Source organism: Acanthopagrus latus, chromosome 16, assembly GCF_904848185.1.
Source record: "Acanthopagrus latus isolate v.2019 chromosome 16, fAcaLat1.1, whole genome shotgun sequence".
NCBI lineage: Eukaryota > Metazoa > Chordata > Actinopteri > Spariformes > Sparidae > Acanthopagrus > Acanthopagrus latus.
This window is the reverse complement of record NC_051054.1, coordinates 1,834,079-1,847,247: the sequence shown is the minus strand read 5'-3', so window position 1 is coordinate 1,847,247 and position 13,169 is coordinate 1,834,079. Positions and strand designations below refer to the sequence as shown.

Genomic DNA, 13,169 nt, shown 5'->3' with positions numbered 1-13,169 from the left:
CTGTGTCTGAATAAATCTGCACTTGAACACACCACAGAGTTCTGCATCTACATGAGAGGAAACACCTCTCCATACCAGCAGGTGACTGGAGGTGGATTCATTATAAAAAAGGGAAAGTAGATGTGTTTTTTTCTATATAACTCTCGCTAATTTAGCCATTTCTAACCAAGAACATGGCGATTTTCCTCTCTGATGGGCAGTGTTGGCCGAAAAGCAGCCAACAATGTCCGTCTAGTGCTAACGAAGCAGGCATCCACGTCTATATCTGGCAAATATCAGCATCTTCTGCCTGCCTTCCTCTTCAGCTGAATACGTGCAGGCTTGTTGACAGCAGCTGTTTCGTCCCATCAGGAATCCGTTAATTGAAATTTCTCCTCCTTGAACCGTCTGTGGCTGCGTCCACCTGTTGAGACTCGGCCGTGAAGTATCGAGTAACCTCGCCATGTTTCTGGTGGCTGAGAGTTGACCCTCGACCCGGAAAGTTTCACTTAGCGCTGCGGCGGAGCGCGGAGGGGATTATATTCCTCTCAGGTTCTCGAGTTCACCCCTCAAACACCTCGACTGCCGGCGGTTCAAAGTGCTGATTAAATTTAATTTGAAGACTTGAGCTCAGAGTTCAGTCACACGGATTCTTAAACTGTGTTTGGACCAAAGCAGAAAGTTTTCAGACGTGTCAAATTCAGCAATTTCTGAAAGATTAAACTCAGCATGAATACATTAAAATACAAGACGAGTGAATCTGATCCTTTATGTAAAGATATACATGTTAGTAATAAAGATGGATTATCGGCAGTTTGGCAGCTCGTCTGACTTCACTTAAATCTTTTATAATCTTTTTACTCGCGTGGAGAAATCTGAGTTTTTATTCCTCTCCTGACTGAAAACACTGGACGCAAACATCAAGTCATCTCGAGACGTCTGGCACGAGTCTGTCGAGTCACAGATGAGTATTTTATCTGTGTTAGTCCTCAAAGTTGTGACTCAATCTGACTCGAGGAGCTCTGGAAAGATGAAAATTAGCTGTCTAGGCTAACTTTGACTCATCTACAGTTGTTTTTATGTTCATAAATGAGCATCGTCCCTGTCAAAATAAAAACTAAACCACTTCCTCTGCAGCTGAACATCCTCCGAAAACTCTCATGCATTTTTTCCCTCCCAATAAAAAAAAAACAGACCACTGAGAAGTCTAAACTTCAAAGGTTCACAAGCTTGAAATAAAAATAACTTTTCCCAGAGGAGAGATGTTTCTGTAAACTGTCCAAAGATTTAAATGAATTATTTTATTCGCAGCAAATGTCCTGAAGAGATCCCTGACAGACGGAGCTGTGGTCGCTCATGTTCGCTTTCTAAAAAACACCTGTTGTTCCAAACCCTGCAGAGACACGCATCTTAATGTGAAAAACATCCAGAGCACGTGATCAAATTAATACAGATCTGGATGCCTGAACGCACCAGAAGCAGCAGAGGACAGCTGATATTTACAGCCAGTATTGATCTGAACCAATATGCTTGACGGAGCTCGTCATTCATCCAAACAATGCAGCACAGAGCAAGTGTCCCGGGTGTGGATCCATAAAAACTGATTGGTGGAATATCTCCGCCCTGCAGCCGCAGCAGCAGCAGCAGCAGCAGCAGCAGCAGGCTAAAGCTGGACATTAATAACCCCCCACACAACCTCACCCACCCACAATCCACTCCAAATCCTCTCCAGCCTCCTCATGCCAGGGCGTGGAGGGCGGGGGAGGGGCAGCCGGCTCCTCCAGGACAGCTGGGTGCATAAAAATAAAAGCCCCCCGACCAGCTGTGACTGTGAGAAATGTCCAGCACCACCGCACCCCTGACTCACCATGAATCGGCTGCCATTAAATATGCAGACAAATGGAGGAGTTTCTAAATATACACACACACACACACACGACTCAGGTTTAATTACATGGGCGAAAGTCTGAATGCAGGATGACTGCAGGACCGAGCGGTTAGCCAGAGATGCATTATGGGACGGGCGGTGAGCGGTGGGAGTGTGTGTTTAACAGGGTGGGGGCCTTCGACACATTAAAGACGGGATTAAAACGCCGTCTTCAAAGTTTGGAAGAGTTATTTTGAGTTTAGGAGGTTTTAAGAAGTGCTTCAACAGACTCGTGTTCACACAGTTACTGAATTAATCCGTACAAATAACTGATTCATCAATCAGAAACGAAGCGGTTTATCCAACAGGAGAGTAAATGCAGCTTTTTTGATAATATATTGATTATTTCAGGCAGATTTTAGGGTTTCAGCTTCACAAGTGTTCAAATTAGCTGCTTCTCTCTCACACATCTGTTTTAGCTTGTTAAAGAGCCTTCAGACACGCTGACAGGCTGAAACTATGTGAGCTTCCTCTTGTGGAAAATCCTAAATAAATCAGGGAATCAGTATAAGACTGTATATTATCACACCAGACAGCTTCATAATGTCTCATGGGAGGATATTCACAAGTGTTTTTTACTGCGAACCATCATGATAAATCCAATATCGTCCCGTCCTAAACAACATCTAATGACATGAATTTGGGACGTCATGATTGACATTTTTATCTAATTTCTACTGTTCATGTGAAACTAAAGAAAATACTCAGCAGATTATCATATAATCGTTTGTTCCAGTTTGACTGCAGTCTTACCTGTAAGAGGTCGCTGAGATCCAGCAGCATGTCTGAGATCAACACGTTAAGGCCACAAGAACAAAACATTCAGCGACAATATAAAGATATAAAATGAAACGTTTCTCCCTAAACGGTCTAAAAATGACCTTGATTGTTTATTCTGTTGAGTCAGAACGAGGAAGGAAGTCAGAGAACGAGACTAAAGTTAACGAGGTAAACGTGAGCTCGTTCCAGTCGCATCAGATTTTCAGCAACAACATTTGTCGTCTAACAATAAAGACACTATCTCCCATGATCCCATGCAACTCGTGTGTTTTGTTTGTGCTCTCACGCCTGCACGCTCGCCTCCAAAGTTCGACTAATCATCTGAAGTGTATTTTGCAACTGTACACCTGCACAGAGGACGACAACGCTCCACTGATGATCGACTAAAAGAGGTGCAGCGTGTTCGGCTCCGTCAGCTGTGACAGTAAATCTAACGAGAGTCTGAACCCGTCAGCTCCAACCAGACGACTCTCCTCCTCCTCCTCCTCCTCCTCCTCCTCCTCCTCCTCCTCCCATCCCCTCCCAGCGTCCGGCCCCGCGGTGACGGGAGCACCTGTCTCCAGGCTAATCCACCCAGGCTCCTCTGAAAAGGCCTCACAATGGAATTAGCAGCAGTGCAGATGAAATGGAAAAGATAATCCCAGCGCGCGCCGTCTGGAGATTAAAGACAACTCCCTTAATCAGGGAAAATAAACCACAGCAGGTCCTTCAACACATCTGGGATCTTTACACCTGGTGTTGTATAACAGGGAGGACGAAAGTTCAAAAAGTCCCGCGTTTAAATATCCAGAGAAAAGATGTTTGAAGTGATGTTACTCATGGAGAGTCTAACAAAAGTGGGTAAATAATCTAAACGTCACGGCCTCTCCTCGGCCTCGTCGCTTCCTCAGTGTTTTGTTCTTTAGCCGATTAATGTTTTTAAGCTACAAACTGAGACAGATTAAGAGGTTTACGGTGAAACATCCTGTTAAACACTGACGCTCTTATTTTGTTGACATTTAGGATTTAGCGACCACACAGCTAACTTCATTAGCTTCAAGCCTCCTGCTGATTAAGTCTTCACATCAGGATCCAGACGAATTTTCTCACTAGAACAGCGTTTGTTTAGCCATTACTCCATTTGGTGTCCTTAATTACAGACATACGCCTCCTAGTGTTCAAAGCAAGGTAATGCATTTCTTTACAGACGTGTAGAAGCTCATACAAGAGAAACTAGAAGCTCTTTTATATGTGCACGGATAATTATTGAGACAAAAACAGGACCAGTAACACGCATGAGGAGGCAGGAAGTGTTGTGAAATATTTAAAATAACAAAATAAATAAATTAGCATCATCGTTCTGTTTGTTTTCTTGCCTTCTTAGTGACGATACTCTGAGAGCTTCGACTGAAAGAAGCAACGTTGCAGCAGGTTCTTCAGGAAGCTGGACTGAAAAAAAGACGATCAATATCGACGGAACAGAAGCAACCAGCCGGATCAGCACCCGACGCTTCGTTAATCTGCTGTCATTTATCAAGTTCCTGCTCGGTGACAGCCGGTCCACGAGCTGACAGGTGTGATTGATGAGGTGACGACAGTTTAGTTCTGATGTGACTGTTGTAAAGGACGCACGTTTTGGATGTTTTTCCTCTCTTTATTTGTCGTTTAACACTTGGCGCCATAAATGACCTTGATTCCTTCCTTCCTCCCTGATTTATGGTCAGAGAGAGAAAAAGGTGGATGTCAACAGTCCGGTCTGTTGTGGCCGTCTTTAAATCAAACTCCAGATTAGACGGATGTTTTCTTTTCGCTCCGCTCTCCCTCAGCCTTCATCTTTGTCCTGATGCTCCCCTGCGACAACATTACCGACTCACCCAGCTGTGGAGAAGGAAGCGAGCAGAGCTATTTTTACCCCGGCCTCACTCCTGCAAACATGCATAAACAGACAGGCGCACACACACACACACACACACACACACACACACACACAGACAAAAGCCTGGTAAACAATGCAGCAGGAAGGCATTACACCCTCCTCGCCCTCTTTCATTAGGTAAACCTCTCCGGGCCGTCCTGCGCTGCCGTTACATAACAGAATCATCCTCGGAGGCGAAGTGACTCAGGAGCGAACCGACAGCAGCACAAAAAGCAGAGAGCCGCCCTGCTGATGACAAAGGGATGAACCTAAAAGTCCCATTATCCCCACGATGACACGTCAGTCTCCACTTCAATAAGCTGCCGTTAGCGGATTATGAAACATTAAGAAAGACGGCGGCAGGCGGCCTGAAGTTACCTGCAGACGTCCTGCTTGAACATGTGCATCACTAAAGCCTTAAATACATGTTGATTTCTAGCTGGTAAAACATTTTCCTGCTGTTAAAAAGGAAAAAGAGCATGAACATCAAGGATACGTGGCGTTCCCTCAGTGCGGCACACCATGTAGATACAGGCGGCGATGACGTGGGCAGACTTGCGGCCGCGGGTCAGTTGTTTCATCAGCGCCATCTTGTAGAAGTTGAGGGCCGTGTCCAGACAGTGCTGGTTCATCTGCAGCTGGCGGCCCAGAGTGTTGATGTTCTGTTTGGCTGAAGAGACACAAACACAGAAACACGTCAGGAAACAGCAACACGGAGGCGGTTTTTATTCCAACATGTACGACAGGTCGGCGTCTCGACTGCCGTCTGACAGAAGTGAAACAAATATATTTCAGCAGGAAGTTCAGAGGTTTACGTGCATGAATATGTTCTCTTTCTACTCAGAAAATTCCAGCTCGATGGTGACATTAGAGAGAAAAAATGATCTGGTGATGATGGGAAATACACATTATACTGAGGAGGAGGAGGAGAAACAGAAGTATAAGAAGAGCAGATGACAGGCAGAGGAGGAAGAAGAAGAAGAGAAGAAGTTGTTTTTTTATCTCACAATATATATAAATACATGACATCAAATCATTCTGACGTGATGTGGAGTTTATTCTTCTTCACATCGCTGACTCGTACTTTACACGATCATTTTGCTTCTTCTCGTCTAGTTTGATCGACCAATCACACGTCTCGCTGTTAGTGAATAATAACGAGCTGTGATTGGTCAAAGTTCACGTGTAGAACCACACGTCTCCATGCCAGGTTAAGGTGACATCATCACCATCACCTGATGTGTTACAACAAAGAGAAACACACACACACACGTGGTGAACTGACGCTCACACACACGTCAGGTAAACAGCACCGTCAGGGCGCACACACCTGGACACGCTGTGACTATACACACATGTTCAAATATACGTGTGTGTGTGTGTGTGTGTGTGCGTGTAGTTCATGGTCTCTGATGAGCTCACCATGTTGAGTTTCATCATACAAAGAAGCGTGTGTGTGTGTGTGTGTGTGTGTGTGTGTGTGTGTGTGTGTGTGTGTGTGTGTGTGTGTGTGTGTGTGTGTGTGTGTGTTCGTCTGGGAATGTGAGAGGCTCTGAGCTCATCGCGTTTCGTCATGTTTGGTTTAACACACTTTCAGAAGTGAAACCAGAAGATTTCAACATCGGCGTGAGACATACACACACACACACACACACACACACACACACACACACTAAACCACGTCTGGGTCTCAGCTTCTCTTCTTCTTCTTCATCTGTCTCTCGTTATTCCAGCTGGATGAGTCCATCCTGCTGCTGCAGAGACTCAGATGAAGACGACAAGTTTTTCTGTTTATTATCTGTTTATTACTAATGTTTCTGGAGCTTTCCATTAAATCACACACATCTTCTGTATCAGTCATCTAACCGCTTGGTTTTTGTGCCTGATCAGATTTTAAACGATAATTAAATTAAGATGATATAATTGCGTGATTATCTTCTGCTCTGATACTCGACGCTGCCTCCTCCAGCTCCAGATCACTTCACTGAGAAAGGAAAACTAAACCCAGCAGACGACACGAGGCACAGAAGTACATAAACATGTGCAAATACAACCCAAAAAAAACAGTCACGATCAAAAACTAAAACTAACCAAAGACCTCGAGGCAGGAAACCAAATAAAACCCTCCAAATTTCAGAGATGTAACATTACGGAGGTACAAAAGCAGTTTTGTACGTGCAGCTTCGGGTTCGCAGCAGCTACTGCCAAGATAAAAGTTAATTGCTACCCTAATTTTCTAGCGAGCTCGTTTCTCAGATGATAAGTAGGGCAGACACTCGGCGCTGCAGCTGTAATTAGCGCTCTCCTCACTTACTTTCCTGCCCTTTGCATGACTCTTCAGCTCAAACCTCAAAAAAACTCCAACAGGAGAAGAAATAAATAACAGTTCATAACATTTACATGAAGGAAAACTGGGACAACCCTGAAGCAGAGTGGCATTTATACGTCCCAACGAAGCCGAGAGAAACCGCCCAGAGAGGCTCAACACCAGAGACTAACCACACCTGAGTGAGACAGCAGGTACAGTCACACAGGAGAGGAAGACAGTGGAAGAAGGAGGAGAGGAAGAGGAAGAAGATGACAGAAGAAAAAGAAGAAGACAGTGGAAGAAGAAGACAAGAGGAAGATGAAGAAAAGAAAAACGACAAAGGAAGAAGAGATGACAGTGAAAGAAAAAGACAGGAAGAGAGAGAGGAAGAAGAGGACTAAGAAGAAAAAGGGAGAGCAAGAAGAGGAAGAAGACGACTTGTGAGCTTGTTTGCTGGAAACACTTGCGACTGATTGTGTGCCGACGACTCTTCTGAAGTCATCTGGCTCATTGTGAATATTAACGAGCATCACAGACGATATTTGGCGTCACGTCGCTGAATCAATACATTCACACACCGTCCAGCTCTCCATCCACGCTGCAGGGAATCACTCTTTTCACTGCAGCTGCACTTTGTGACTCAGTCTGTTCACACAAAGTCGCTTTTCATACATAAATCTCGCCTGGAGCTGCTTTTTTAAAAGCTACATTTAAATTCCAGTCATGACGCCGACACCGCGGCGCGCTGCGGACCGACACAAGAGACACCGGTGAGACGTTATTGTCCAACACTAATACAGCAGGAGGCCGGGGCTCGGCTCCCTGATATGAATCAGGCGGAGGTGAAGCGGAGGAGGCGCAGACGACCACTGGGGAAAGTTTCTGGATCACACAAAGTGAGACGAAGAGGGAGGAGAAGAAGAAGAAGAAGAGCTGCAGACTCACAGACGGCCATAAATCTCCTCACAGACACACACAGCATCATCAGGGTATTCCCACAACCACCGACAAGAACACTTAAGCTTCCACACACACACACACAAAACACACACCTCCTACACACACACTTAAAGGAACAGTTCGCGTCAAAGATGTCCCACTTTTATCTCTGTACCCTGAACATAACGCTACAGCTGCTTAGCTTAGCTTAGCTTAGCACACAGACTGGAAGTAAGAGGACAGACCGCTTGTTTCCAGTGTTTATGCTAAGCTAGGCTAACTGTGTGATGTCCTCTCGTCTCACTCTCAGCAGGGCGACAGTTAAAAGTGCTCTCCCCCCAAAAAACGACTCCTTTAATCAGCACGTGGCTGCAATAAAACAAATCTATACCTACACACACACACACACGATTATAAAACTTTTATCCTCATGCACTGTTAGAATATATCAAGTATTCCCCAATTCTCCACACACACACACAAACTAAACTAATCCCCTATACACACGCTCCAACACACACACACACACACACACACACAGTCCCATTACTCAGCGTCTGCTGCAGTCTGACAGCTCTGTGACTCTGCAGCTCGTCGCTGAAACATCATCAGCGCAGCAGACGGTCGTCGCCACAGCAACCAGCTGCTCGCCGTCGTATCCGCGCTCTGGCTCCGTGCCCGGCAGTCTGCCACTTCTCAGCAGAGACGCGGGTTTTATTTGGTCTCTTACTGCTGTAAGTTGACGTGTTTCGACACCGGAGTCGCTGAGATGAAACTCCTGCATCAGTGAGAGGTTTCAGGGTAACAACATGGGCCCCTGCGGGTCCCTGCAGGGCCCCCAGAACAACAAGGAACAGGTTCATTGAGATCCTGACAGACACTCTGACAGCCTCCTGTTACCAGCTGACACAGATACAGAAACTCTGAAAGTAATCCGTCTTGGAAGAGGGAGGACACGTCCTCTCCTCACCTACAGTTTGACTCATTCAGTGAAATCTCTTGAAAGTTTTTCTGTCCGGCTGCCAAGAATCCAAACAAGAGGAGCTCTGACATGATGGAGGCGCACTGCCACCTCCTCCACATGCTTAAACGACCAGCAGACAACTGTTCGACAGGGTGATGTCGTCCAAGGGTCGGGCCGACGAACGAGATCGAGCCCTGAGCATCAAGACATCCCTACGGCAACACTGAGGGGACAAACCGCCTCAAACTCTGAACCACATTACTTGCTCACAGCATCTTCCGTGAGAAGATAACGTGCTCGTTATAACACTGTGTGAGTCCGTCACTCAACAGGTGAGCAGTCTGCCTTTAACATCAGAGTTCACCTCATCAAACAGATGTTTCACAGCAGTCGTCTGATGTCACACCTTTATCGAGGATATATGAGAACATAACGGCTGCTGACACTTAAAGAAGGCGTGTTTATGGTTCAAGAGGAGTTTCTTTGAACAAACAGGATAAAAAGATTAATGGAAATACAGACGAGCTGCTTCAGACGAGAACATCTGTGACGTAAGGTTCTCCTTCTCTTGTACATGTGCATGAATGATGATCTGACCCTGAACGACCCTCAGACACTTCAAACAGCAGCTCAGGGTTTAATGCAGACTGGCGGCGCCCCCTGCTGGTCACTCACCTCTGGACAGCGTCTGAGCTCTGGACTCTCTCCCCATGCCGGTGTAGTGTCCATCTCCAAAAGTCATGGAGGCTGGTCCAGCTGAAGACAGACAGCAAACACACTCACGTCAGCTTTAAAAGGGTCAAATCAAACACTTTCAAGGGACTTAAACCAAAAGTTTCCTTCCCTTTAAAGCCTTTCACATCATATCTGTAGTTAATATACATCAATATGTCACCATCAGCTATTCACATCAGCTTCGACTGAATGTTTTGAATTTTGAAACATGATGAAACATGATCAAATAGTGAAAGCTTTTTGCTGGGGATTGATAAATACAATAAATATACAAGTTTTATTTCATTAAATAAATCAAATGTAGACTTCTCTGTCACGTCTTTGCTGTCCTGGCTTTAATACAATTCAATGTTTGCTCCTGACTGAAGCTTTAAAACAAACTTTTCCTCTCTGAGAAGTTGAGAAGTGATCCAACAGCACACTCTAGTGGATGATCGGTAGAACAACAACACGGGAGATCAATCTAACACAGGTTGTGCTGCAGGTGAGACACAATCTGAAGGTAAACGTTACACACTGATGAGAAGCTGCGGAGCGACACACACACTGAACCTCACAGATCATCGGAGAAACTCTGCGACCTCCTTCAATGTCTTTAAAATCAGCGTCAGTTCTTTCACTTCTGCAGGTCATAATGTTGTTTATCCTCTTTAACTATAAAGGGTTAGTTAAAGTTACTGATCTATAAATCATGTTAGGAGATTATGTGATGCTAAAATCACTTTTAGTAAATCAGATCCATCTCAACTCAAGATCCACTTACTAACTTTTAACCCATCACACTGTCTTCATCAGTATGTTGTGTGTTACGTTTAAAGTCGTCTTCAGTTCACCGATCAGACCGTGTGATGTGGCTGAAAGCTCAACGATCAACCAGTGAGAGGACTTTGAGTTGAGATTGTTTAAATCAATATCCACTGAAAAATCAAGACTTTTGTCAATCAAATCCAGTCAACTGTCTTCAAACATCCACCACCAACCAATGATTTTGTCTCCCACGACTTCAGATGAAGAAAAGCAAAGCAGAGTATATTATCTTAAATTTGTTTAAAACTTGTTATTAAAACATTTCAATTGGAGATAAACTGAATCTGTAGTTTGACGTCTACAGGTGGACGGTTTCCTCCCTCTCACCTCCTGAGGCGACGAACTGTCCGACAGCCAGCGATCCTCCTCCGCCCGACTCCACGAACTCCACCTCGGATACGATGATGTTGTCCTCCAGCACGGAGCCGCAGCCCATGCAGACGGCGTCGCCTCGCGCCTGGTCCACATCGATGTCCGAGCTGCCGCAGTTCTTACACACCTTGGAGCTCATGGTGACGCACGGCGAGCCTCAAAGCCTGATGGGAAAAAAACAAAACACAAAGACATTAAAACCTCAGCTGCAAATTTATGTCTCGTGTGGAATCAATACTTCAAGGGCAGGACTTTTTCTTGTAATTTGAGTATTTCTACTGTGTCTCATCAGTACTCTCCCTTCAGTAAAGTATCTGAGTACTCCTTCAGTTCCTCCACAGTGTGGTATCAGTACTTTTACTTTGTTAGGACATTTAATGCACTTTAAATTGCAATGAGTACTTTTTTTTACAATATGGTATCAGAGTAATCCTTCAGTCCCTCCACAGTGTCTCATCAGTTCCCCTCCTTCAGTAAAGTATCCGAGTACTCCCTCAGTTTCTTCAGTGTGGTATCAGTACTTATACTTTGTCAGGATTTTTAAATGCAGGACTTTTACTTGTAATAGAGTACTTTTATTTGACAATATGGTATCTGAATATTCCTTCAGTCCCTCCACAGTGTGGTATCAGTACTCTGCCCTCCACAGTGTGGTATCAGTACTCTGCCCTCCACAGTGTGGTATCAGTACTCTTCCCTCCACAGTGTGGTATCAGTACTCTGCCCTCCACAGTGTGGTATCAGTACTCTTCCCTCCACAGTGTGGTATCAGTACTCTGCCCTCCACAGTGTGGTATCAGTACTCTTCCCTCCGCAGCCCTCCGGTGCTCCAGCAGTGATTGTGCACATCCTCCCGGCTGCTCTGCGCTCATTAGCCGGTTAGCTACGTGGCACTGCTCAGCACCTGGCGGCTAACTCAGCGTTTCTCCTCATTCACCGAACAAAAAAGCGACTGTTGTTACGGACACAGACGCTGAATCACCTCCACGAACTGTCTCGTTTCATGTTTTTGAGTCAGGTTTCGTTAATGTTTCATTTATCGGAGCGGCAGCAGGCTGAAGCTCACATGGAGCTCTGACAGCTGACTGGAAGCTAACGGAGCTGCTAGCCGGCGACACCGAGCACAGCAGACCGAGAGCAGACATATGCAGCATGTATCGATCAGTTAATGGATGATGCAGGCTCTCTCTCTCTCACATACACACATACACACATTCAGACACACACAGGTACAGTCGGTGTGTGTGTCGGCGGACATACCTTCAGTCAGGTGGAGTCACTCAGCCGCCTGCAGCCTCGCCGGGACGCGTGTCAGCCTCCTCTGCTCTGTTTCCTGCAGTAACTCTGGATTTTACAGAGTTTATTATTGACTGTGAGGCTTCTGCAGGTTCACTGAGGTCTGCAGAGAGCAAACAGTGACGTGACAGCACGCACAGCTCCGAGAAATGCTGAAATATCGCTGCAATCCTCAACACAACACACCCAACATGTGCGTCTGCTGCTGGGGACACACGGGCGAGACCAACTCGGTCCGGAGGGGTGGCCCGCTGTCAACATGTCGTCTAATTTACAAAATACTGAGTAAAGTGGGTCAGATTCGATAAATGTTGAGTAAGAATATATTCTAACTTTTATGCTGGGCGTATCAAAATGAGAAATAAACTCTGCGCGAAAAATATAAATATATAAATGTTAATCTGGCAACAGTTCCCCCCCGACTCATGATGTCACTTCTTTAGGTCGCTGCTTTTAAATGAACAGTTCAATGAAAATAAATTAAATTAAATTAAATTAAATTAAATTTTAAAAAGATAAAATAAACAAGATAAAATAAAATAAAATAATAATAAAACAGACAAAAATAAAAAAATATGATAAAATAAAAAAGTAAAAAAAATGTTTAAAAAAAAAATAAGAGAAAACCAAAAATGAAACAAGATCAAATATGATAAAAATAATAAAACATTACATTAAAATAAGATAAAATAAATCAAAATTTGTTTGACGATGTTCATTGTGTTGCATTGTGACAAGTGGAATATAATCAACTATATTTACTGAAGTAATGAACTTTACATGGGTTTTTCAAATCTGAAGCTACTTTTGCCCCTTTTGTACTTTTACTTAGATTTTTCTACATTGATTAATACAAAATATAAATCAACTTATAAAGTATGTATTTTATAGCTTTAACTCCACAGCAGTGTATAAAGTACCTTCAAGTTAATTATCTCCACTTTTACCAGCTGCAACATTAATGACACTCAGAATTTCATCCATCAATGTGTGAAATACAAACATTAAGGCAATTTTTTTGTTTTGTTTTGTTTTGTTTTGTAGAAATAATTCTTACTCTTCAAAGTCAATATTAAAGATCTCTTGTGGAGGAACTCGCAAAAACAGATTTGTGGGAAAATATATATTTGATAAGTAACACGTTTTTCAAATGCAGGAATCACAATCA

At 44.3% G+C, this 13,169-nt stretch overlaps 1 protein-coding gene across 2 annotated transcripts in view; it reads right to left on the bottom strand.

Annotated features, from left to right (window-relative positions):
* Window positions 1–12,429, bottom strand: part of brf1a (BRF1 RNA polymerase III transcription initiation factor subunit a) — an 83,410-nt gene extending 70,981 nt beyond the window's left edge. The window contains exons 1-5 of one of the 2 annotated variants that reach the window (XM_037125372.1): window positions 11,966–12,429; window positions 10,661–10,869; window positions 9,467–9,547; window positions 5,077–5,250; window positions 2,660–2,691 (exon numbers count right to left, since the gene is read on the bottom strand). In XM_037125372.1, coding sequence (XP_036981267.1) covers window positions 2,660–2,691; window positions 5,077–5,250; window positions 9,467–9,547; window positions 10,661–10,844 — 471 coding nt within the window. In that variant the 5' untranslated portion in view covers window positions 10,845–10,869; window positions 11,966–12,429. The remainder of the gene's footprint in view (window positions 1–2,659; window positions 2,692–5,076; window positions 5,251–9,466; window positions 9,548–10,660; window positions 10,870–11,965) is intronic. The other variant, XM_037125371.1, reaches the window with a different exon arrangement.
* Between the last annotated feature and the right edge of the window lie 740 nt (window positions 12,430–13,169).